This window comes from Carassius carassius, chromosome 28 (genome assembly GCF_963082965.1).
Source record: "Carassius carassius chromosome 28, fCarCar2.1, whole genome shotgun sequence".
NCBI classification, from domain to species: Eukaryota; Metazoa; Chordata; class Actinopteri; order Cypriniformes; family Cyprinidae; genus Carassius; species Carassius carassius.
The window spans coordinates 511344-537308 of record NC_081782.1 but is presented as its reverse complement, the minus strand read 5'-3'; the positions used below and the strand labels follow the sequence as shown (position 1 = coordinate 537308).

General features: G+C 40.5%; 3 protein-coding genes across 3 annotated transcripts in view; 2 read left to right on the top strand and 1 right to left on the bottom strand.

Moving 5' to 3' along the window:
* Window positions 1-2967: 2967 nt before the first annotated feature.
* paf1 (PAF1 homolog, Paf1/RNA polymerase II complex component) lies at window positions 2968-7853 on the bottom strand. The gene is made up of 14 exons (XM_059513738.1): window positions 7635-7853; window positions 7423-7452; window positions 6159-6251; window positions 5953-6074; window positions 5689-5755; window positions 5493-5594; window positions 5304-5409; window positions 5154-5222; window positions 4560-4663; window positions 4355-4471; window positions 4132-4260; window positions 3947-4052; window positions 3762-3846; window positions 2968-3556 (listed from the first exon to the last, which is right to left on the bottom strand). Exons 1-14 carry the CDS (start codon window positions 7679-7681, stop codon window positions 3258-3260), a joined length of 1476 nt encoding a protein of 491 aa, XP_059369721.1. The 5' UTR covers window positions 7682-7853; the 3' UTR covers window positions 2968-3257.
* Window positions 7854-8803: 950 nt separating this feature from the next.
* Window positions 8804-11844, top strand: socs9 (suppressor of cytokine signaling 9). The gene is made up of 2 exons (XM_059513739.1): window positions 8804-8979; window positions 10056-11844. Exon 2 carries the CDS (start codon window positions 10172-10174, stop codon window positions 11534-11536), a length of 1365 nt encoding a protein of 454 aa, XP_059369722.1. The 5' UTR covers window positions 8804-8979; window positions 10056-10171; the 3' UTR covers window positions 11537-11844.
* Window positions 11845-15388: 3544 nt separating this feature from the next.
* LOC132108331 (centrosomal protein of 164 kDa-like) overlaps window positions 15389-25965 on the top strand; it is a gene marked incomplete at its 5' end in the record, with an annotated part of 23538 nt that continues 12961 nt past the window's right edge. Inside the window, 9 exons of the mRNA XM_059515035.1 lie at window positions 15389-15509; window positions 16402-16513; window positions 16578-16812; window positions 17788-17910; window positions 17966-18028; window positions 18128-18205; window positions 19412-19513; window positions 21097-21795; window positions 25862-25915. Of these exons, the coding sequence (XP_059371018.1) occupies window positions 15389-15509; window positions 16402-16513; window positions 16578-16812; window positions 17788-17910; window positions 17966-18028; window positions 18128-18205; window positions 19412-19513; window positions 21097-21795; window positions 25862-25915 (1587 nt within the window). The remainder of the gene's footprint in view (window positions 15510-16401; window positions 16514-16577; window positions 16813-17787; window positions 17911-17965; window positions 18029-18127; window positions 18206-19411; window positions 19514-21096; window positions 21796-25861; window positions 25916-25965) is intronic.

The following is a 25965-nucleotide window of genomic DNA, read 5'->3' as shown; positions in this document are numbered from 1 at the left end:
AAATATATATATATATATATATATGTAATATATATATATAATATGTGTTTGTGTGTTTTTTCACAAAAAAACTATTCACGTGCACAAAATAAGAATATACATTAAAAAAAATTGTATACTGAAAAAATACTGAATACTTAAAGTTCACGAGTTTATCACAGACTGTGAATGTGTGAATCGTATGGATGCTATTGTATTTTTGAGGCTCCCTTCAGCAAATTCCTCCCACGTGAGACACTTGTACTCTTTATCCAATCAGATTTGAGCCTGTCGATCGACCAATCATAAACCCAGGTGGGCGTGCCTACCTGGATGTTACGTCATCAGCGCAAGACCACGGTTCAAGTCACGGAATTTATTTAGTTGTGGCTAAAAGGCTAAAGGCTAAAACCGGAATAATAATAAATGGATTTTTCTATGTATTAGATTGTTTTATTAAGGTCTACACCTACCCCAACCCTAAATCTAACCCTTACAATAATGCAAAAATAGTAATTATTATTGTACAGTGTGAGAAAAATTATGCTTTTTAAAAAAATTAACTTTGGCACAACATCTGGATGAGTTACAGACCTCTTCCTTCACATTAATCTTTATCTCTTTTATGTTATTTACCTTTACGTATTCATTTCTTAATGCAATTGACATTCATTTACTTAATCTTTCCACAAGATATCATGTGATTTAACCATTGTTAATGTTTAACCTTGTGTTGTGATGTAAACATCTTTGAGATTACAACACACAAAATGATGTTGGGATAAGAGACTAATTTTATGTCAAGTTTTAAGTAAGCATTCAAAGATAAAACAATAGACCTTTACAAGGCTAGTTATTCAAGATACAAGATTTTTTATTCGTCACATTCATGGTTATATTGAGAGTAGGCTATATGACCAGCAGTGAAATGTGAGCCAGGTCCGCTCGCAATTATCAAAGAATACAAACACAAGGAAATTATATATAAATATGTTATGGGAAAAGTAAGATAAAAAAGAAGTTATTAGTTAACTGAAATGAAATGATCAGCAGCACAAACCTCTGCTGAACCCTAGGCTCGCGCTGATGACGTAACGTCCAGGTAGACACGCCCACAGCGGCTTATGATTGGTCGATCGACACGCACGTGTGCATCCTGTGTTTTGCGTATGATCGAGTCTAATCTGCTTCCATATTCTCACTCTAATTCAACTCAATTAAGCTTTATTAGCAAGACCGTGTAACACAACGTTGCCAACATATAATGATAATAAAAATAAAGAAACAATAAAAAAACAACATAGATAACAAATAAATAAAATCCATCTAAATAGATGAAAAGATGAACCGGCTCACACATGTATTCTGCAGCCATGTTTTCTTCTCCAGGGATGAAGGGTTTCTCTGTGTTCAGCAAATGAAGGAATCAGTGCTTCAGATCTGGGGAGAAATGTTCCCCTCACATTTTGATATTTAGGACAAATCAGCAATCACTGGAGCTGCTCTGCCACTTCAGTTAATTTCTATTGCGTTTTCGCAGCTTAATCCCTTGTAGATTCAAAATATGAGTATGATTTTTGTCCAAATGACCTTAATTGGATTCTATAAGATATCTGATTAAACTTCGCTGATCTCGTTTTTTATTTATTATTATTATTTAATTTTTTATGTATTTATTTATTTTTACATTTATGGATAATTTGGTCAATTATAATGAAAAAATAAACGAGATTAGTAAGGTTTATTAGATAAATAAAAATAAAAGTAGCTAATTGTTAATTGAAAGAAAACAAGTCGACAGATTGATAACATAGAATAATGAGATTTACAAGCAATACTACACTAGCGTTCTCAAATCATTCTGCTTTCAAAACAAATCATCCAATAATCTTTGAGCGATTTATCAAAGAAAATCAACTGCGGAGGCTCAGTTATGATACCGATTTCTGCTGTATTCCAGGACATGATGAAGCTCAACAGATGTGTGCTGGAGAAACGGCACATGGAACAGGAAGAATGTCAAAATAACAAACTTTCTGAATTCTGTTTTAGGAACAAGATATGTATTTATTCTTTTTAAATCTGGGCATGAGCGAATTATGTCGGACATACTAGATTAACTCATGGACATTTATTTATCAGTCAGCTGATTCTGATCAATATCTGATGGGAGAAATCACGCAGTAGCTTGAGTCTCTGTGAAGCTCCTCTCATCTGAAAGCACAGACTGGAGTGATCTGTGGCTCCTGGTGACGTCCTGTCAGAGGAACCGGACACAGGATGGTAAGGTCATCTCATCAGTAACGCTTTATGACTTTACTCCAGTATAACAGGAAGCAGAGGAACACACTTCCTGTCCTCATCCCTCGAACTAGTGCTGACACGGTTGTTTCTTCATCGAGTTCTCTGGTCGTGTGCGAGACAGTCTGACCCTGAGAGGAGGAACATAAGGTCAGTGTGACCCTTGTGCTGCTCTGGGGGTCAAAGGTCATCTCACCCGTGTGTCAGGAATGGCTGAAGGAGAAACTGTCATTTTTTCGCTAAGCATCATGAAGTTATTCTGTTTTAGATATTCCGTCATAATTCTTACTCTCAGTTCATGTATCCTGTAAGACATGTGGAGAAACTGGTTTGTGAATCGATCTCACATAAATCACGTCTGAATCTCAGTGTGTTTGGTGATTAAGTGCATGACATCAGTTCAGCTCTACAGAATCACACTCACTTCTACAAAAACTCAATCATTGTTTATTTACAATGTTTACACTGTAACGAGAGGAGAACTACCAAAAAGGATGCTCACTAATAAGTGATTTACTCAGTCCATGATGACACAGCAGAGAATGAAACTGGATCAAACTACAGAAGGACAAAACCAGCCATTCAGTCCTCATATCAGCATCTATTACAGATCACACACACACACACTGCAATAAAAGGCTCATCTAACTTAGAAATTTAGACTTGTTTTTAGGGAAAATAAGTAAAATTATCTGCCTGTGGTGTAAGTAAAATATATTTTAAATGAGATGACTTACCCCACTGACAGATAATTCTACTTATTTTAAGCAAAAAGCACTTTCCCCTGAAAACAAGACTAAATATCTTACTTCATTGTGCTTTAGTAAATGCATCGTAATTTAAGAATTTCCAGATATTTTGACTAGAAACAAGACAGAAACACTCAGTAAGATAGCCTTGTTTCTGCAGTGCAGACGCACGTCTGTGTGGGATTCAGAGGAGCAGACAGGAACAGGAAACAGCAGGAGCTGAGCGTCTCATTGGCTGTCGTCGCTGGAGTCGGACGCTCTCTCGCTGCCGCTGTGCTGAACACTGCTGCTGTTACTCCTCGCTCGCTCACCCTCCTCATCCTCACTATCATCATCACTGCCGAAGATCTCCTCCTCGTCCCGCGCCTGCCGGTCCTCTCCGCTCTCGCTGCCGCTGCTCTTCCTCTCGCGCCGCTTGACCTCCTCCTCGTCCTCCTCCTCGTCTTCATCAGCAGGACGCTCCTCTTCCTCACGCTCAGACTCGCTCTCAGAGTTATCAGAGTCGCTGGGTTTCTCACGCTCCTCACCTGAGCACAGAAGAACTGTTACATTCACATCGAAGGAAGGTTCCCCATAAACCACTAATAACATCACGCACTAAACACTCCTTCATAACCGTAATAACAATCACTGGAACTGTACAAATAATTACAATGTGTTAACTATAGTGATATACTCTGTACTAAACACACACAGGTGTATGATAAAGGTGTGTGTGTGTGTGTGTGTTACCGGAGTCCTGCAGGTCTTTCATCAGGTCCAGCTCCTCTTCTTCATCCTCAGGCTCGTGATTCTCCAGCTGAGCCTTGCGAGCCTCCTGTTCATCAAACACACACAGAGCAGTGAACACATCTTCTGTGCAGACGAACTCAATCCGCCGTTTCTAAAGGGATCAGATGATTGTGATGTGAACTGACCTGAGCCTCCAGCTCCTTCTCGTTCATGTCTCTGTGTTTACACACCAGCACAGCGTTCGTAGACGACTGAGCGCCGACCTTCGCTCGCCGCTTGCTCAGACGCACCCTAACACACACACACACACACGGTCAGTAACACACTCAGAGCTGGAGTGGGCGGAGCCGTCTGTGTGATTGACAGATACCTGGTCTCCAGCTCATTATAATAAACTCCGTCTCCGTCTCTGAAGATGAAGAAGTAGTTCTCCTCGTATCCTTTACTGGCCTTGTTCTTCACGTTCCAGTTGTACTCGCGAGCGATCTTATAATCATACCTGCACACACACACACACACACACACACACATCAAGATGCCATTATAGTTAAAACACTCTTCTCTGATGAATGTGTTTGATGAAAGAGTCTCACAGTTCATCAGGCATGTAGTCCAGATCCTCCTCCACGTCTCTCTTGCGTTTGCGCATCGTGTCCTCGTTAGGCAGGAAGTACGCCACAAACTGATTCCCCTCCTCGTCCATCATACCCCTGAACACACACACACACACACACACATCAGGTCAGCTGGCATCAGGACTCTGGTGCAGCGCTGGTTTCTCAGGGTTCACACACACACCTGATCATGGCCTGTGACATCATGTCCACCCCCGCTGGTGCAGAAACATCTTTAGGTGCCGGATCAGAGTCAAAGATGACTTGAGCACACGGATTAATCCACATCTGTGAGAGAGAGAGACAGATGTGAGCACTGTAAGCTGAAAATGTTATTATGTGTGTGATTTTTCCATTTCTGTACCTGAACACCTACAAACATAAAAACCTAAGCATAAATTCAGTTCTGTCTTTGAGCTGCAGGTCTATATTTAATTGTGCTATTATTTGTAATTTGTTCATTTGTTTTTATTCACTGGCTGTCGCTTCTCTTTAATAATGTTTAACTTTATATTTATGTTTATTTTTGAAGAGTGATTTTTGCTGTGGTTTTTAAATTGAAAATTTAATTGGCATCTAAACTATAGGTGTCATATAAGCTTATTAGAACACAAGATAACAGATCAGAAACAATGATAACAGAAAGTATTTTAGTCTTTGTGGCAGGGCAAGTAAAACTTTAAACCAGTGGGCCGGTAGAAAAAATCCTTAGCGTTTTGCCCTGCACTAAACGTTAATGTAATGTGTGTGTGTGTGTGTGTGTGTGTGAGAGAGAGACCTTGAAGTCTGGGAAGACGGGCATAACCTCCACCGGCATGACTCTGGGTTTGCTGTAATGCTGGGCAATCTGGAAGATTCACACAGAAGAGTAAATCAGAAACACATCAAATTGAGGCTGTGTGTGTGTGTGTGATCTGTGTGTGCTCACAGATTTCTGTGCGTCTTCAAACGTCTTCTCGATGGCTGCGATCTGACTGTCTCTGTCTTTGTAGATCTCCTCCTCTGTGAACTGCTGCTTCACGGACACACCGATCCTGCACACACACACACACGGGGGTCACATGATGATCAGAGCGTCACACTGAGATGTCAGACAGACTGGCGGTGTCTCACTCACTTGACTTCCACCTTCTCGTTGGAGACGCCGTATCTGTTGAACTCGGTGGAGATGTACTCCGTCTTCCTCATCCACGGCACCACCTTCGCGTGCTGCTGGGACCTGAACACACACACACACACACTCGTCAGAGTCAGTGCTGGGGGTCAGAGGTCACAGGAGAACAAGCTCCTGTGCTGAAGTGATTCTCTCGCACCTCTTTGAGCTCGACGGAGCCTGAATCTCCTCCTCCAGCAGCTTCTCATCAGCAGGATCCAGCAGAACTGAAACACACACGTCAAGACAAGTCACCTTCACAGAGCTTCACACAACACAGACTGTGTCAAAGCAGCTTCACAGAAACACACAGGGAAATACAGCACTGACATTTTAAAGAGGAACGTTGCTTTGGAACTAGATGAAATAAAATACATTTTAGTATTATTTCAAACAGAAATGTTGTGGGGTGTGTGAGACTCACTGCTGGGGTCGATGCGGTACGTGTCAGGGTTGATGAGGTCGATGGTGACGCCCAGATCAGGTTCGGTGAGCAGCTCGTGCTTGTGCTGCTTCTCCAGTGATGTGGCTTTATACTGCACAAACCTGCAACACACAGCACGCGTCACCGCAGCATATCCCAGCAGCCCTACACGCACACACACACACACACACACGTCAGAGCCGTACCTGTGCTGGTCAAACGGATACGTGATGAACTTGGGATCGAAGGGGATATCCGGAAGACTGTTTCCATACTTCACTCTACACACGACGCCTGACCTGCACAACACGGGAGATTATTAAACACACCACTGTTTCCAAACAGGTGTTGTCTGTCAATCAAACAGACAGCCCCGCCCCACTCTAACACCATTGGCTGAGTCAAAAGTTGACATGTGGGCACCTCCAACTCTAATTCACACACTATGCGTCCTAACATTACTGAACTACTGTTCAATACTACTGAGTGCTGGATCGTATTAGATCAGGGAAGCAGTGGCTCTGAAATGATTAGTCAACATTATCAACAATAAAAAAATAAAAAATTAGTTGAGAAATATTTTTGATTTCATATGAGCTAATAATGTAATGCGGTTTGAACAAGACTAAGTCAGCTCTCCTGGATGCAGTTCAAGAGAACAACACACACACACACACACACACACACACACACAGCGCTTCTGATCATTGTCTGGATCACTATATAACTTCATGCTGTGCTTTCCTCTTAATTACGAATAAACAACAGAAACTGACAGTGGTGAGAAAGCAGCAGTTAAGAAAGCATCTGATTACAGCGATGTGGAGGTTTGTTCTCTACTCCAGTAAAGTCACGTCATGTTTGTTTAAACAGATCTTCATGTACTAGACAGACTTAAATCAAGCAGCTTTACAGCATTAAACATGTAAAAACTGATTTTCAGTTATAAAGCAGTGTGCAGATAAAGCTCATGTTTATTAGTGGGGAAAAAATATTATTTAATTAAAGTGATAGTTTGGTTTGCAGAGCTTGATCTCGCTCAGAACCATTTTGATTTTCATAACCCTATAAGGTACTTTAAGAGAGATTATGTTGTGAATAAAATAATCAAAAATAAAATTTCTTACCTTTGCTTTGCTTCTAATCCACATGACTTTTCATACAGCTAAATAAACCGTGAATGAGAGAGTTTCTCTCGGTTTGTGCGCCACATGCATTTATTTGTATTAATTAATTAATTGCATAATATGATTTTCAAAATCTGAAAAGATTACCTTTATTTATTTGTTAGAACTCAATATTTTAACTAGTAGCAAAATCCTGAATAATCAAAGTCTAGAGTAATAAGTGAAATAATCCACGATCAGTCGAATAAAAGATATAATAATCGTTAGATTAATCGATGATCGAAATAATCGCTTGTTTCCAGCCGACATGAACCGGCCACACCTTCATCCTCCTCATCCTCACCTCTCTGGGACGCTTCTGTGAGCTGAACTCCTGCAGTGAACACAAAACACACGTCACTCACTACTTAGGGCTCGTGAGGTAATGATACACGACCAGTTCACAACACGACTCTTAATTAAATACAACACGCTGAAGAGTTTGACTGATCGTGTGTGCGAAAGGAAGTGCTTCTTTTGTAATATTCGTGTGTTTATAATCGTGATGTCTCTCACCGGTGTCCGTCCTCGCGCTGCGCCTGGGTCTGTATCGTAGGAGCCATACTGGAGAAATTAAACGCGCTTCTCCACGCAAATGAGTGACAAAAAGCGGCGAAACACAACAATTAACAGTTTAATGCAGTTAATCGACTGAAACAACAGCAGCGCGCGCTCGTGTGCGACTTCCGCCCCACAGCGTCTTCTGAAGGACCCCGCCGCCGCGGCTGCCCCGATCAGCGCCTGAATCAAACTCACACGCACACAGACAACTTACACAAACTTTTTATTTAGATTCATGCATTTATAAACTTCTATAATGATATATATACCCGTGTTTATTCATGAAGTGCAATTATATGAACAGAGGTGTTTATTTTAGCTGTGTAAATTCATGTAAACACACTGACGCGTTCATTGCGATGGAGTTTGCTTTCAGTTGCTTTTAAAGTAGAGAAGGAAATGTTTAAGGATTGTTCTTTATTCGTGATACTTCGTGCATTAGCGAAAGTGAACACTTCCTGTAATGTTTGATAAAAGATCAGTCGCATCCAAAATAAAAGTTTTTGTTTACATAATATATACTGTGTATATTTATTATTTTTATATAAATGCACACACATACAAAATATATTTCGAAAATATTTACATGTATATTCGTATAATTTATATTATACACAAATAATTGCCGTCAAGCGACTAATCACATCCAAAATAAAACTTTTGTTTACATAATATGTTATGTATATTTGTTACGTGTACATAAATAGACACACATGCTTGTATATATTTCAGAAAATTATATTTTTATATATTACATATATTTATCATATAAATTATATGAATATACACATGTAAATATTTTCGAAATATATATTATGTGTGTGGGTGTATTTATATATGAATAATAAACACACACAATACACACATATATTATGCAAACACACACTTGTTTTCTGGATGTGATTAATCGTTTGACAGCACTAAATTAATGTGAAAATAAAATGGTTTGATTGATCTGTGAAGGTTCTTCAGCTTGTATGAAATATTAAACATTATTTTTAGTAAGAGCTCAACGTGATAACTGAGATAGTGTCTACTTAATACCAGTTCAACATCAACAATAAAACCACATCCTTTGACAGAACTATTCTAAATATAATCCGGAAGTTTGTGTCTGATGGCGGAAGTCTGTCTGTCTGCTGACAGGAAGTGAAGTCACCGCTACGGTAGCGGCAGGGCTGCGCGAGTTAGCGCGAGTTAAAGCGATTTTATTTGATTAAAGTTGACTTATTAAAGTGATTTAATCCATCGCAGGTTATTAATCAACTCAGGAGAGACGCGGAGTAATCAGACGATACAGGTTCGTGTTTCTGACTGATTCTCGCACGGATTGTTTTAACCCTAACGATACTACAGTAGTACTACAGCAACACTAAACACTGTAACACAGAGTTACTAAGTCCGTTATTAACATCTGTACAGTGACGCTCGTTTATAACGGACTCACGCTGATATTCGCGCGCTTTGTTTAAAACGGTTATTAACGAATTGTCTGATATTTATTGATATGTAAATGACATTCTTTTTCCAGACAATTTTATTCAAAGTGACTTACATAAGAATAGGATCAAAGCTATTTATAATGCTCATAATATTGTAAAAGTATTATGATCATATAATAGTATTTTAGTATTATTTCTATACTATTATAGTATTAAATAATATTTTGGAATTCGTATTTCAAGTTTTTGTATTTTGTGTGTGTTTATTTTAATTAAACCATAAAGTACTTTTAATAGCTTTAGTTAAGATTAACTAGTTCTTAAACAAACAATTATTTTGATAATAAATTAATCTAAGGATTATAAGAACGATTAATCGACTAATCGTGGATTATTTCACTAATTAATCGGTAGGCTTTGATTGATTATTCAGCTTTTGCAATTAGTTAAAATATTGAGATATACAAAGGTAATCACTTCAGCTGTTGACAATTTTATGCAATTAATTAATACAAATGTATGTGGTCCACAAAATGAAACTTTATGTACAAAACTAATGAGAAGAAACTAAGAAAAAATAAAGTTGTTTCAATGAAAAACATGTGAAATGTAACGTAGAGAACTTTAAATTAAACGTTCTTTTCCAACGTCCAAAAACGGTATGCTACCGTTAAATTACATGTGATGTCCATTACAGTATTTTACTGTGTATAGTTGGGCCACTTACGTTAACCTTTTAACAGTTTTTTTATTGTAGAACTTTTACAGTCTTTTACTGTTAAAACCACAGTCATTTTTACAGTGTACACTAAGAATTGCAGATGAAAGATTGTCAGCAGTTTTAATGTGTTGAATATGTGTCTGATTAATGAATGCTGTTTGCTCGTTATGTCTCATGATTGATGTTGCTCTGGTTTTTCTGTTGTCTACGCAGATCAGAAGCGTGATCTGGATAGACTCGAATGCTGATTTATCATGTTCAGTGAATGTGCAGTGACTCTGGTCTGACAGCGTTGGTCTTAAACGAACACAATCCGGTCCGCAGCAGTCATGTCTCTTCCAGAGGAAGCAGGGGATCGTGGGAAGGAGCGGGAGCGCGGCGCACGGCCTAAAGTGCGTCAGAGCCGCTCCGAGGAGAGACGAGACGGAGGAAGGCAGAAGGGGGGGAGAGGGAAGAAGAAGAGCCACCTGTCACATGACCTGACCTCGGAGCGGCCCTTGAGCGATGGCTTCGAGTACGGGGACCTTCTGAACGATTCCAGCGAATCCCTGCTCTCCGAACGGGTTTCTGCTGAGGACACGGAGAGCAAGGCGTCCGGAAGCAGCAGGACGCTCCGGCAGAAGATCCAGGATGCAGTAGGCCAGTGTTTCCCCATTAAAACCCAGAGCCAAGTCCTGTCCCCCTCGCCGTCCTCGAGGCGTAAGATCCACCTCAGCGAGCTCATGCTGGACAGCTGTCCGTTCCCCGCCGGCTCGGACCTGGCGCAGAAGTGGTACCTCATCAAACAGCACACAGCTCCCATCTCTCAAGCTCCGGTCCTAGACTCCGGACCCACGCTTGTCTGCGCCGCTGTGGAGGACGAGGACGACCGCTTACGAGAGAGACGCCGGATTAGCATCGAGCAGGGAGTCGAACCTCCACCCAACGCTCAGATACACACCTTCGAAGTGACAGCACAAATCAACCCGCTGTACAAGCTCGGACCCAAACTAGCTCCAGGGATGAATGAGTTAGCCGGAGACGAGCGCGCTACACTGCTCCTGCAGAGATGTTTGGACACGCTCGATGAAGTCGTTGCATCGTCGTCATCAGATTTTGATCTGTGCGCCGCATCTCCGCCTCTAGTTCAGCCGGACAGTCCCAAATCACTCGACGGATTCCATCGCATCCACACACAGATCGACTACATCCACTGTTTAGTCCCCGATCTGCTTCGGATCACTAACCTGCCGTGCTACTGGGGCGTCATGGACCGATACCAAGCCGAAACACTGCTGGAAGGTAAACCCGAAGGAACGTTCCTCCTGCGTGACTCTGCTCAGGAAGACTACCTGTTCTCGGTCAGCTTCCGGAGGTATGGACGCTCGCTGCATGCACGGATCGAGCAGTGGAACCATAACTTCAGCTTCGACGTGCATGACCCCAGTGTGTTCCACGCTCCCACCGTCACCGGCCTGCTGGAGCACTATAAAGACCCCAACTCCTGCATGTTCTTCGAGCCGCTGCTGTCGAACCCCATCCACCGCTCGCAGCCCTTCAGCCTGCAGCGCATCTGCCGCGCCGTCATCAGCAGCAGAACCTCGTACGATGGCATCAGCGCTCTGCCGCTGCCCAGCGCTCTGAAGGAGCACCTGAAGGAGTACCACTACAAGCAGCGCGTGCGCATCCGCAGACTGGACACCTGGTGGGAGTGACCCCGGACCAGACCGGATGAGTGTGTCAGACGATTAATCACGATTAATCACATGCAGAGTACTAGTTTTTGTTTGCATAATATACAGTCAATCCAAAAATTATTCAGAAAATAGATGTTTTGGTTTGACTGTATGTGTGTGTGCTATGCATGTTTATTATGTATATATAAAAAACACATGCATGTGTATATATTTAAGATAAATAAGTTGTTTATATATTTATATATAAAATATAAGAATATAAATGTATATACATGTAAATATTTTCAAAATGTGTTCTGTGTTTGTGTGTATTTATGTTGACGTAATAAATATACACAGAACACACACATAGCTATATTATGTAAACAAAAACTTTTATTTTGGATGCGATTAATCGTGATTGATCGTTGGACAGCACTCGACCGGAAGTGCCACGACGCCTGATATGAAGACGTGAGTGCCTTTCTGACGCTCCTCGTTTTGAGGTTTAAATGCTGTTAGCTCGTCTTCTCGATGTTGGCAGTTCGTCACGGAGTAATTTAAGGAGTAACACCGAATCAGCAAGACTTTCTTATTTTAGTGTAGCATTTGGGAGTTACGACCTGTTCACCACAAAAACGATAACTATAACGATCACTTTAACGATGATTATCGTAGACTTTAAAGTTGAGTATAACAATATAATGTTAACTATAAAGTTGACTAACGTAGACTTTAACGTTGTCTCTAATGTTGATTTTAACAATATAACCCTAACTATAATGTTGACTATAACGATATAGCATTGACTGTTGAATGTCCATTTTTATATGCTATTAGGCAAAATTTTACTCAAACAGTTTATTAATGGACATTTTTTTTTAAGTTTCTCTTGGAATAATTTTCTAAATTTTATCGTACATTACATTGAAAAATTCTAGTTTATTGTTACTGTTGCCATAATTGTTAAATTAAGTATATATGTATGTATTTTTTTGTACGTTGGAGGTTTTTAAGATAAAATTGTTACATTATTGCAAACGAGGAATTGAAATGATATTGTCATTATTATAAAACCGTTGATTTTGCCATGGATATAGCCATTCCTGCTGATATGGCGTTAAATCTTTAAAAAATTAATAATGTTGACTATAAAATTGACTAAAACAATGTAGCGATGACTGTAACAATGATTGCAATGTTGACTATATCAGTGATTGTAACAATATAACGCTGACTGTAACAGTGAGTATAGCATTGACTATATTGATAATTATACCGATGACTATAACGCTGACTGTAATGTTGACCGTTACAATAATTATTGACCAAACGTTGACCATAACAATAAATATTAAGTAAAGTGATGACTGTAACCATGACTATTGTTAAATATAACAACAGTCATAACAATAACGCACGTTAATGTTCCTTTTATTCTAAGTGCGTACCGTCTCTTTAAAATCTTAAACTCTTTAAAGTCAGTGGATTCTGATTGGCTGTAAATGTTTTTATCATTCATCAGCTGAACAAGAACACACAACGTCCAGCACAAATGCTCCTCTGTATCGTTATCGGTGTAGTTATCGTTATCAGTATCACCATTGGTATCTGTATCATTATCTGTGTAGTTATCGGTATCATTATCGGTATCATCATTAGTATCGGTATCATTATCAGTATTGTTATCCGAATCATTATCGATGTAGTTATCGGTATCATTATCAATATAGTTATCGGTATAGTCATTGGTATAGTTATTGTTGTTTAACGCAGCAGGTTGGGTTTCTTCTGTATGGAGTGAAACTACAGCGCAGTGTGGAGTTTGAAGAGGCATATGGAACAGTTCCTCACGCTAGACGATGTCAGCTCTTGATCTTTCATTCATAACGTCAGCCACTTATTCCAGACACGTATCCGCTGCATGCTAACGCCACTGGAGTACATTACACTGGAGAACTGCTGCTAATGGAGCGTCTCAGTATCATCTCTATCGATCCTGCACTCCTCTTCACTCCCAAGAGCCCAGTATGCTCACAATTCATGCTCAGAATGCATGTCTGCTCCTTTAATCACAGCACACACGTCACAGACAGATATGCTTCTGCCACATGATGCTTCATTCAGGAGCGAATCATTGCACCAAATCTTGAGCCTGTAGACGGTAGAACAGATCTAATGCACAGTATTCCAGATCTCGACTGATGATCTCATTCTCATTGACTCATCACGTCTCGTTTATTGTAATATGAGAGCTTGGTCATGATTTGATTTGGGAATGACAGGATTCTGGATTTTCTGAATGCTGAGGGCTGGTTTTTCCATCTGGACGTCAGAGATGTATTGGAGAAATGCTCCAAACACTCAATCACACATTCATTCATTCATTCATTCATTCATTCCAAAGCATTGATTTTGTTTTTAATGTTCATTTACTGTATCGCGCTGTGATTCCACTCGAGGCATGTTTTAGTGGTTTATTTTATTTCTAAACCAAATATCTGAACTACTGAACCCCATTGAAAACAACTGAGACGAGTGAGACATCTATGATGTTAGAAACACTGTCAAAGATGTTCCAGAAGCTGCAGCATTGAATCTTAACTTAAAGGGGCCAAACGCCATGTGTTTGGAGACCAAACGAAATCAGAGTCTGCTCCAGTGTGATTAAACAACTGTTATCATATTTATAGCATTATCCTGCCGTCTCTGTTGGGATCTTTTGTATCAGTCTGGATTGATGTGAAGCACAGTGAGTGTGTTTTTTTTTGTGTGTGTCGACAGTTTACCGTGATTTCCAGAGGACCATCATGAATGTCACAAACTTCTGTTGTTAAAGCAGCTTGCCTTGTATTTTTAAGTTTTCTTTTTTTACACTGATATTAATTTATTTTCTACATTAAGGCTTGCCTAATATGCTTAGCATTTTTTCACATGTGTTTCACATATATATTATAAAGCCAAGTGTCAATAATTTTATTGCTTTGTATGGTGTAACAAAAGCACATTCTAATAAACTATGTTGGATCTTTAAGACTCTCTGGTGTTTGTTTTTGTCATTAAATTGTTGTCATTTTAATTCGGGATCTACCAATGCTATACAAGGGAGTTCCTCAATTATATTTTATTGTACAAAAATAAAACTATAGTTCATTTCCAAATACTTTCCTTATGTTCTAATTGATTAAAATAAATTATTTTTTTAGTATATTTATATTATTATTTTTCTCTATTATATTATTTCTATAATTATGTATATCCCGTGTAAGTCCATGCGTAGTTGCGGGACTTTTATTCTGAAGCGCGGCTAAGGCGGCCGCCATGTTTCCGTCTGGTTGCTGTGATAGGGACGCGACGCTTCGGATTTTAACTTTATGTTATAAATTCAGAAAATCATCTGAGACTGAAAATAATCATCTGAAATAAAGCTGTAAAGTAACACAATGCTATTACATTCACGGCAGGACTGAAGGCGTGGGATCAGAGAGCAGGTGAGGATTAAACTAATCGCGTTAAATCATCAGTAACGGTTATTAACGTTATTACTAATATTGTTTCATATATTTCAGGGTAACGTAACGCGACGCTCGACTTTAGTGTCTTTGCTGATTATTTGCTTTTATATGGTTTAAATCAGTCATTTAATTTGCTCGTCCAGACTTGTGTTTTCATTAAATATCACCAGTGCTTTAGTTATGATCTATATCTTTATGATTATGAAAGAAAAACGATTATCTGAGGTAACGTTAAACACAAACAGATCCGTGTCGACATTGTGTGTGTGTTTTTACGTTTATTTAATACGCAGTGGCTTTTATTCGTAAATACGTATTGTTTGCTGAATGTGATGTGTTTGTGAAGTTTTAATTTGAAGTAATCGAGTGAGATTAATTGAAGGCCCGTGCGCGCTCCTGTCGCTCCGCCGTCACCATGGCGACCGCGGGGCTGCGCATCGGAGATCAGCTGGTTCTGGAGGAAGACTATGATGAGAACTACATACCTTCAGAGCAAGGTTACACTTCATCACACACACTATCATTGTCTCTCCTGTCAGTTCTTCAGACTATTGTATTATGACCTTAAAAAACATTTTTGTTATTACCCACAATAAAATAAGCATTAGATTGCATACACACACACATGTACAGGTGCTGGTCATATAATTAGAATATCATTAAAGTTGATTTATTTCACTAATTCCATTCAAAAAGTGAAACTTGTATATTATATTCATTCATTACACACAGACTGATTTATTTCAAATGTTTGTTTCTTTTAATTTTGATGATTATAACTGACAACTAAGGAAAATCCCAAATTCAGTATCTCAGAAAATTCAATCATGGGGAAGACTGCTGACTTGACAGTTGTCCAAAAGACGACCATTGACACCTTGCACAAGGAGGGCAAGACACAAAAGGTCATTGCAAAAGAGGCTGTGTGTTCACAGAGCTCTGTTCAAGCACATTAATAGAGAGGCGAAGGGAAGGAAAAGATGTGTTAGAAAAAATTGTACAAGCAATAGATATAACCTCACCCTGTAGAGGATTGTGAAACAAAACCCATTCAAAAATGTGGGGGAGATTCACAAAGAGTGGACTGCAGCTGGAGTCAGTGCTTCAAGAAACACTAAAAGAAATACACATTTGAAATATATCAGTCTGTGAGTAATGAATGAATATAATATACAAGTTTCACTTTTTGAATGGAATGAGTGAAATAAATCAACTTTTTGCTGATATTCTAATTATATGACCAGCACCTGTATTTATATAATGGGTCCAATGTTGTTGTTTGGTTCTGAACGTTCTTCATAATATCTTCTTGTGAGTTTCACTGAAGAAAGTCATAGAGGTTTGGAGTGAGGTGCTGACAGACTGTGTGTGTGTGTGTCTCTCTGTCAGAGATCCATGAGTACGCGGTGGAGATCGGCATCGACCCGGAGCGAGAGCCTGAGCTGCTGTGGTTGGCCAGAGAGGGGATGGTGGCACCGCTTCCAGCTGAGTGGAAACCATGGTAACACACACACACACACAGGCATGATTATGTGGAGACAGGAAGTGACTCTGTGTGTGTTCAGTCAGGACGTCAGCGGTGAGGTGTACTACTTTAACTTCTCCACCGGTCAGTCCACCTGGGATCATCCGTGTGATGAACACTACAGACAGCTGGTGGAGCAGGAGCGCGAGCGCAACCAACACGCCACAGCCCCCAGCTCCCTGAAGAGAGACAAGGACAAGAAGAAGAAGAAGAAGGACAAGAAAGACAAGAAGAAGGACAAGAGGAAAGAGCTGGAGGAAGTCAGAGCGCCAGGGGTGAGAACATCATCTTACAGCAGCATTCAGACGTCTCTTCTGCTCACCAGAGCTGTGTTTATCTGATCAAAAATACTGTAAAAATGATGAAATATTATTGTAATCTAAATCAGCTGTTTTCTGTGTGAATCTGTGTTAAAGTGTAATGTATTTCTGTGATGCTCCGCTGTATTTTCAGCATCATTCCTCCAGTCTTCAGTATCACATGATCTTCAGAAATCAGAATAATATGATGATTTACTGCTCTAGAAACACTTCTGATTATTATCAATGTTGAACACAGTTGTATTTTTGTGGAAACTTTGATGCATTTTATTCTTCAGGATTCACAGATGAATAGAAAGTTCAGAAGAACAGCATTTATTTGAAACTGAAATCTTTTCTTTTTGTCTTCACTGACACTTTTGATCAATTTAATGCATCCTTGATGAATATTTCTGACCCTAACTTTTGAATAGCAAGGTAAAGTGTGTTGAAGTGTGGTGTTGTTTAAAGTAAATACAATTCTAGATTTCTGGGCTTTTTCTGAAATATAATCTTAGTTTAGTTAGTTAAAACGTCGAGGTTGTTCTGGAGACCTTCTGGTGTTTTAGACAGAATTAGTAAGTGGTCTGCATACAGTAAATATTTGACCTCTGTGTGGTGTAATTATAGTCCTGGACTGTAGATCTGCCAGTTCACTGATAGATATGTAAAATAAAGTCAAACTCCTCACTGTTGAGGATAATAGTCTGTCCTTGGCTGTCCAGTTTTTACTGCACATTTATTTTATTTTTATTTTTTCAAAAAAAGTCTGAGTAATGCAATTTGCAGGGCCACAGGATTTCTGACATTTGAGGGATGTCTAAGTTCTTGTTGGGTTATTGGATAATCGAGTGGATTTTGGTTGTTTCTGATGCATGACTCTAGAGCATTCAGTTTTTGGAGGACTGTTAATTGGCTGGTATTATTATTATGACCCCTCTCTCTCTGCAGGTGTTGGCTCCTCTCGCTCGTCTCCGTGGTCTGTCTGATGCTCCTGTCGCTCCTCTCAGAGGGTCTGGACTCCAGCCGCTCAAAACCTCTCTCGGGGTAAAGCAGCACAAATCTATTGGAGTTGTGTTTTGTGAGTGTGTCCTGTGTTTTGGATTTTGATTTGGATTCTGTGCATCAGGCTGTGTCTAGTTCTGCTGCTGTCAGGAGCCCTGAGGAAGACGAGGAGATCTCTGAGGAAGAGGCGAGTCTGAAACACACACACACACACACTGAACGCTGGATCAGATCTAAGTGTGTGTGTGTGTGTGTGTGTGTGTGTGTGTGTGTGTGTGTGTGTTAGAGGCCGCGGGACTCAGCCGGACTCCTGCAGAACCTTCATCTGGATCTGGACGCTCTGGGAGCAGGTCTGCAGTACGAGGTGAACACACACACATCCGTCTGACTCTCCTCATCTGATCGGAGGAGTAGCACTGCAGGCCTGTCAGGATGGCTGAAAAACTACATTTCAGTTTTCTGCTTAAATACTATCAATATTCTAAAGAGCGTAATGTCAGTTAGGTTAGAAAAAAGCTTTTGGCTTCTCTCCTGAGACCACAAGAGGGCGCATCGAGCAAAATATCACTAATGCACTTTTATTCAGAGTAATAAAATAACACAACTATCTTTGAAGACGGTGCATAATGTTTCAAATGTTACCACAAAACTAGTCAAAAGGGGTAAATTTTATGAAATTGAATTGTTTGTAAGGAGGACAATATCTGTCTGAGATACAACTATTTGAAAATCTGGAATCTGAGGGAGCAAAAAAATCTAAATATTGAGAAAATCATCTTTAAAGTTGTTCAAATGAAGTTCTTAGCAATGCATATTACTAATCAAACATGAAGTTTTGATATATTTACGGTAGGAGATTTACTAAATATCTTCATGGAACATGATCTTTATATCCTAATGATTTTTGGCATCAAAGAGAAATGTATAATTGTGACTCATACAGTGTATTGTTGTCTATTTCTACAGCTTCTGTGCTGCAGGGACACTGATATGTTTATAAATTAAGTTGCTAATACAATTAGAAACAAAACAGCATCATGTATTTATGTATAGTTTAAAAAGACAAACGACTTAAAGCCATTTGATAAACGGACTGTTTTATTTTAAATCATGAGACGCAGTGGGATGGGAAAACTGCCATGAAGTCTCGAGACATGTTTTTTCAAAAGTTGAACTTGCATTAATTTTACATGGCATTTTTATTATTATTTTCTCTCCACATCAGCGACGCACCGTTCTGGAGAATATGCTCCACACAGACACCGAGCAGTACTCACTTCTCCAGGATAGCATTAGCTTGAGCACATGTCAAGCTGCTGCTACTGACATATTTCAGATGATAAGTCATATTTGAGGTGGATGAATGATAGGCGAGTGTTTGATGTACCATCAGATAGACCAGCCGTTATCGATCTGTGTGACTTCTCCAGTGTGGATTTTTATTCACTAATAAAATCGTGTTTGACCAGGCCTCTTCTGAATGACTAATGGTTAGTTGGGGATAGCGTGCGGTTTCAGACACTGCTTCAGTCAGTGTGTGTGTGTGTGTGTGTGTGTGTGTGTGTCTCAGGACAGTGAGGTCAGTGTGACGGTTCCTCCTGAAGAAAGAACAGAACCTGAACTACAGGATTTGTCCCTTTCCAGAGATCACAGTCCAGAAGCTCCTTCAGAGGTACCTCTCTCACTCTCTCTGTCTCTCTCTCTCTCTGTCTCTCTCTCTCTGTCTCTCTCTCTCTCTCTCCCTCTCTCTCTCTCTCTCTCTCTCTGTCTCTCTCTCTCTGTCTCTCTCTCACTCTCTCCCTCTCTCTCTCTCCCTCTCTCTCTCTCTCTCTCTCTCTCTCTGTCTCTCTCTCTCTCTCTCTCTCTGTCTCTCTCTCTCTGTCTCTCTCTCACTCTCTCCCTCTCTCTCTCTCCCTCTCTCTCTCTCTCTCTCTCTCTCTCTCTCTCTCTGTCTCTCTCTCTCTGTCTCTCTCTCACTCTCTCCCTCTCTCTCTCTCCCTCTCTCTCTCTCTCTCTGTCTCTCTCTCTCTGTCTCTCTCTCACTCTCTCCCTCTCTCTCTCTCCCTCTCTCTCTCTCTCTCTCTCTCTCTCTCTCTCTGTCTCTCTCTCTCTGTCTCTCTCTCTCTGTCTCTCTCTCTCTCCCTCTCTCTCTCTCTCTCTCTCTCTCTCTCTCTCTCTGTCTCTCTCTCTCTCTCTCTCTCTGTCTCTCTCTCTCTGTCTCTCTCTCTCTCTCTCCCTCTCTCTCTCTCTCTCTCTCTCTCTCTGTCTCTCTCTCTCTGTCTCTCTCTCTCTCTCTCTCCCTCTCTCTCTCTCTCTCTCTCTCTCTCTGTCTCTCTCTCTCTGTCTCTCTCTCACTCTCTCTGTCTCTCTCTCTCTCTCTCCCTCTCTCTCTCTCTCTCTCTCTCTCTCTCTCTCTCTGTCTCTCTCTCTCCCTCTCTCTCTCTCTCTCTCTCTCTCTCTCTCTCTCTGTCTCTCTCTCTCTGTCTCTCTCTCACTCTCTCCCTCTCACTCTCTCCCTCTCTCTCTCTCCCTCTGTCTCTCTCTCTCTGTCTCTCTCTCACTCTCTCCCTCTCTCTCTCTCCCTCTCTCTCTCTCTCTCTCTCTCTCTCTCTCTCTCTGTCTCTCTCTCTGTCTCTCTCTCACTCTCTCCCTCTCTCTCTCTCTCTCTCCCACTCCAAACATTTTTCAAAATTCAAATGAAAATTTAATATCACGATTATAGTGACTAAAATTATCACGATTATCAATATTATCACGGTTTTGTTGAAACGAGATGAAAGTGTTCAAAAATAGTTGATGCTCACACTGAAAATATTTCCGCAAGTTTTATATTTAATAATCAACAAACAACTAATAAAACACGCAACTCTATGCACTTAATTTAAAGAAAGATTAAATTCTGTGGCATTTCCTTCCTTACAATGAAAAGTGTAGAAGCATAGAAAAGCATAGAAAAGTCACTGACTTTCGCCATTCCTTCTCGAAAAAAAACAAAAAAAACATTGTGCGCTGCGCTTGCGTCAGACTGTTGCTGGCTGGACATGATTTAATAGTGAGTTATTAAAACCGCGATAATCAAACACGGTTTTAATGATAATTCATTTTTAAACGATATTACTAACCTTCAGCACATTTTATCACGGTTATCAATAAAACCGGTTATCGTCCCATCCCTAGTCTCTGTTAATAATACACCTGATCTGCATGTGACCTCACACTCGTCTGTCTGTCTCTAACTCTTCCCTCCACTGTAAGGACTCGTCTGGATGTCACCTCCGTTCCACAGCAGCTTCACGACCTCTGACCCCAGATGCTGCGGTGTCCAGCGGCCGAGAGGAAGACGAGCAGATGAGCGAAGGAGCGGAGGAGGAGAAACAGTCAGATGAAGAGGAGAACGGACAGATCAGAGATGAAGAGACAGAGAACAGAGAGAGGGTGGAGGATGATGAACAGATCGAGAGATTCAACAGTCCTGAAGAGAAGGAGGAGAGAACAGAAGAAGAAAAAAGGAAAGGAAACATAGATGAGAACGAACAGATCAGAGATGAAGAGATGCAGAACACAGAGAGCGAGGAGATTGAGGAACAGATCGAGAGATTCAGCAGTCCTGAGGAGGAGGAGGAGAAGAACGTGATGGAGGAGAGAACAGAAGGAGGAGATCAGACAGAGAAGAGAGATGATGGAAACATGGAAGAAGAGATGACTGAAACACACAAATGGTCCATTAATGGAGAAGCAGAGGCCATCAGAAGTGTTTCCTCTGAGGAAGAGAAGCTTCCAGAGCGTCAGGAGAGTGAGGCAGAGGAGGATAAAGATGAGGAAGAGCAGAGAGAGACTGAAGGACTCGTCTCAGAGGCTCAGAGCGACGCCTGTCAGAGTAACAGCTCTCGCCTTCAAGTCACTCGTGTTAAAGCAGGGAAGTTTGTGCCTCAGTGGAATCCAGTGGCCAGTGAGGTAGGAACGAGTGCCCCGCCCCTGTTCACCAAGCCCCGCCCACCCCAAGCCCCGTCCAGCTGTGTTTAGGTGCTTCACTCCGTCCCTCACAACACATGCAGCGCTGGAGTCTGTTTGTTTGGGGCCGTGTGAATCACCTCTGATTCACTGATTCGTTCGTTTAGTGTGTGTCACTGCAGAGAGGAGGTGTGTCTCAGCACAGTCATGTGACATCAAGAGCACCTATCAGGAACAGATCCGCTGCATAAACACAGCTACTTAAGGTCCTTGCACACCGAGTATGCTTTTTTCCTATAAGTCAAAGTCAAAGTCACCTTTATTTATATAGCGCTTTAAACAAAATGCATTGCGTCAAAGCAACTGAACAACATTCATTAGGAAAACAGTGTCAATAATGCAAAAATGATAGTTAAAGGCAGTTCATCATTGGATTCAGTGATGTCATCTCTGTTCAGTTAAATAGTGTCTGTGCATTTATTTGCAATCAAGTCAACGATATCGCTGTAGATGAAGTGACCCCAACTAAGCAAGCCAGAGGCGACAGCGGCAAGGAACCGAAACTCCATCGGTGACAGAATGGAGAAAAAAACCTTGGGAGAAACCAGGCTCAGTTGGGGGGCCAGTTCTCCTCTGACCAGACGAAACCAGTAGTTCAATTCCAGACTGCAGCAAAGTCAGATTGTGCAGAAGAATCATCTGTTTCCTGTGGTCTTGTCCTGGTGCTCCTCTGAGACAAGGTCTTTACAGGGGATCTGTATCTGGGGCTCTAGTTGTCCTGGTCTCCGCTGTCTTTCAGGGATGTAGAGGTCCTTTCTAGGTGCTGATCCACCATCTGGTCTGGATACGTACTGGATCCGGGTGACTGCAGTGACCCTCTGATCTGGACACAGACTGGATCTGGTGGCCACGGTGACCTCGGAACAGGAGAGAAACAGACTAATATTAGCGTAGATGCCATTCTTCTAATGATGTAGCAAGTACATAGGGTGTTATGGGAAGTGTTTCCGGTTCCGGTTTACCTAATTAATGCAGCCTAAAAATCCTTTAACAGATTTGGATAATAAAAGCATATTAGTATGTTATGTGTAAGCCAGGTTAAAGAGATGGGTCTTTAATCTAGATTTAAACTGCAAGAGTGTGTCTGCCTCCCGAACAATGTTAGGTAGGTTATTCCAGAGTTTGGGCGCCAAATAGGAAAAGGATCTGCCGCCCGCAGTCGATTTTGATATTCTAGGTATTTTCAAATTGCCTGAGTTTTGAGAACGTAGCGTACGTAGAGGATTATAATGTAAAAGGAGCTCATTCAAATACTGAGGTGCTATTCAGGGCTTTATAAGTAATAAGCAATATTTTAAAATCTATACGATGTTTGATAGGGAGCCAGTGCAGTGCTGACAGGACCGGGCTAATATGGTCATACTTCCTGGTTCTAGTAAGAACTCTTGCTGCTGCATTTTGGACTAGCTGTAGTTTGTTTACTAAGCGTGCAGAACAACCACCCAATAAAGCATTACAATAATCTAACCTTGAGGTCATAAATGCATGGATTAACATTTCTGCATTTGACATTGAGAGCATAGGCCGTAATTTAGATATATTTTTGAGATGGAAAAATGCAGTTTTACAAATGCTAGAAACGTGGCTTTCTAAGGAAAGATTGCGATCAAATAGCACACCTAGGTTCCTAACTGATGACGAAGAATTGACAGAGCAACCATCAAGTCTTAGACAGTGTTCTAGGTTATTACAAGCGGAGTTTTTAGGTCCTATAATTAACACCTCTGTTTTTTCAGAATTTAGCAGTAAGAAATTACTCGTAATCCAGTTTTTTATATCGACTATGCAATCCATTAGTTTTTCAAATTGGTGTGTTTCACCGGGCTGCGAAGAAATATAGAGTTGAGTATCATCAGCATAACAGTGAAAGCTAACACCATGTTTCCTGATGATATCTCCCAAGGGTAACATATAAAGCGTGAAGAGTAGCGGCCCTAGTACTGAGCCTTGAGGTACTCCATACTGCACTTGTGATCGATAGGATACATCTTCATTCACTGCTACGAACTGATGGCGGTCATATAAGTACGATTTAAACCATGCTAATGCACTTCCACTGATGCCAACAAAGTGTTCAAGTCTATGCAAAAGAATGTTGTGGTCAATTGTGTGAAACGCAGCACTAAGATCCAATAAAACTAATAGAGAGATACACCCACGATCAGATGATAAGAGCAGATCATTTGTAACTCTAAGGAGAGCAGTCTCAGTACTATGATACGGTCTAAATCCTGACTGGAAATCCTCACATATACCATTTTTCTCTAAGAAGGAATATAATTGTGTGGATACCACCTTTTCTAGTATCTTGGACAGAAAAGGGAGATTCGAGATTGGTCTATAATTAACTAGTTCTTTGGGGTCAAGTTGTGGTTTTTTGATGAGAGGCTTAATAACAGCCAGTTTGAAGGTTTTGGGGACATGTCCTAATGACAATGAGGAATTAATAATAGTCAGAAGAGGATCTATGACTTCTGGAAGCACCTCTTTCAGGAGCTTAGATGGTATAGGGTCTAACATACATGTTGTTGGTTTAGATGATTTAACAAGTTTATACAATTCTTCCTCTCCTATGGTAGAGAATGAGTGGAACTGTTCCTCAGGGGGTCTATAGTGCACTGTCTGATGTGATACTGTAGCTGACGGCTGAATGGTTGCAATTTTATCTCTAATAGTATCGATTTTAGAAGTAAAGTAGTTCATAAAGTCATTACTGCTGTGGTGTTGGGAAATGTCAACACTTGTTGAGGCTTTATTTTTCGTTAATTTAGCCACTGTATTGAATAAATACCTGGGGTTTTGTTTGTTTTCTTCTAAAAGAGAAGAAAAGTAATCGGATCTAGCAGTTTTTAATTGTTTTTTTGTAGGATATGTTACTTTCCCGCCAAGCAATACGAAATACCTCTAGTTTTGTTTGCCTCCAGCTGCGCTCCATTTTTCGGGCTGCTCTCTTTAGGGTGCGAGTATGCTCATTATACCATGGTGTCAAACTGTTTTCCTTAACCTTCCTTAAGCGTAAAGGAGCAACTGTATTTCAAGTGCTAGAAAAGAGAGAGTCCATAGATTCTGTTACATCATCAAGTTGTTCTGAGGTTTTGGATATGCTAAGGAATTTGGTTACATCAGGAAAATAACTTAAGATAAAAGAAGTGATGGTTCTTCCATACTTGTAACAAGAAGTAGAATTTACAATTTTGGCTATATGAAGTTTGCACAAAACTAAATAATGATCTGAGATATCATCACTTGGCTGAATAATTTCAACACTATCAACATCAATTCCATGTGACAGTATTAAATCTAGAGTATGATTTCGACAATGAGTAGGTCCTGAAACGTGTTGTCTAACCCCAATAGAGTTCAGAATGTCTATAAATGCTGATCCCAATGCATCTTTTTCATTATCAACATGGATATTAAAATCACCAACTATTAAAACTTTATCTGCAGCCAGAACTAACTCGGATGTAAAATCACCAAACTCTTTAATAAAGTCTGTATGGTGCCCTGGTGGCCTGTATACAGTAGCCAGTACAAATATAACAGGGGATTTATCATTAACATTTATAAGTTTTATAAGGATTTATAAGTAATCGTTGTTGCTACACATGCAAAAACGCATATAATCAAAGTTTTTGTATGACGGACGAAAGTTTTGGAGCAGTGTGTAAACATGATTTGACACAACGTGAGGTCGTATACATTTTTATATAAATTTCAGATAAGAATTTCGGACTCGGTGTGCAAAGACCTTGAGTTTTAAGAGCTAGTCTAGTCAGTTGGTCAAGAGGTAATCAGACCGGTTTAACCCTTTATGTAACGTACAGTTATGAGCATTCTTTTGAAGAAAGAAAATAGATGACTGACTAGTGAGACTAGTTTAAGCCAATCAGAGCTCCTCTCTGCAGCAGAGCTGAATCTCCCAGCATCCTCTCCTCATACTGCTGTGTGTGTGTGTGTGTGTGAGCTGATTTAAGTCTGTATGATGTTGTGTTCTGTTCTGTGACAGCAGTCTGAGGACAGTGAAGCAGCAGCGTCGCTCTCATCCGCTGATAATGTGCAGGTATGACCTCGTCAACACACACACTCACACACACGTATAAACACAGCGAG

Coding starts and splice junctions, on each gene's coding strand:
- paf1 (XM_059513738.1), bottom strand. CDS start 7,681: ATGGCTCCTACGATACAGACCCAGGCGCAGCGCGAGGACGGACACCG. Junction 7,453..7,634: donor CAGCGCGAGGACGGACACCG/GTGAGAGACATC, acceptor TGTTCACTGCAG/GAGTTCAGCTCACAGAAGCG. Junction 3,847..3,946: donor AGAAGGAGCTGGAGGCTCAG/GTCAGTTCACAT, acceptor TTTGATGAACAG/GAGGCTCGCAAGGCTCAGCT.
- socs9 (XM_059513739.1), top strand. CDS start 10,172: ATGTCTCTTCCAGAGGAAGCAGGGGATCGTGGGAAGGAGCGGGAGCGC.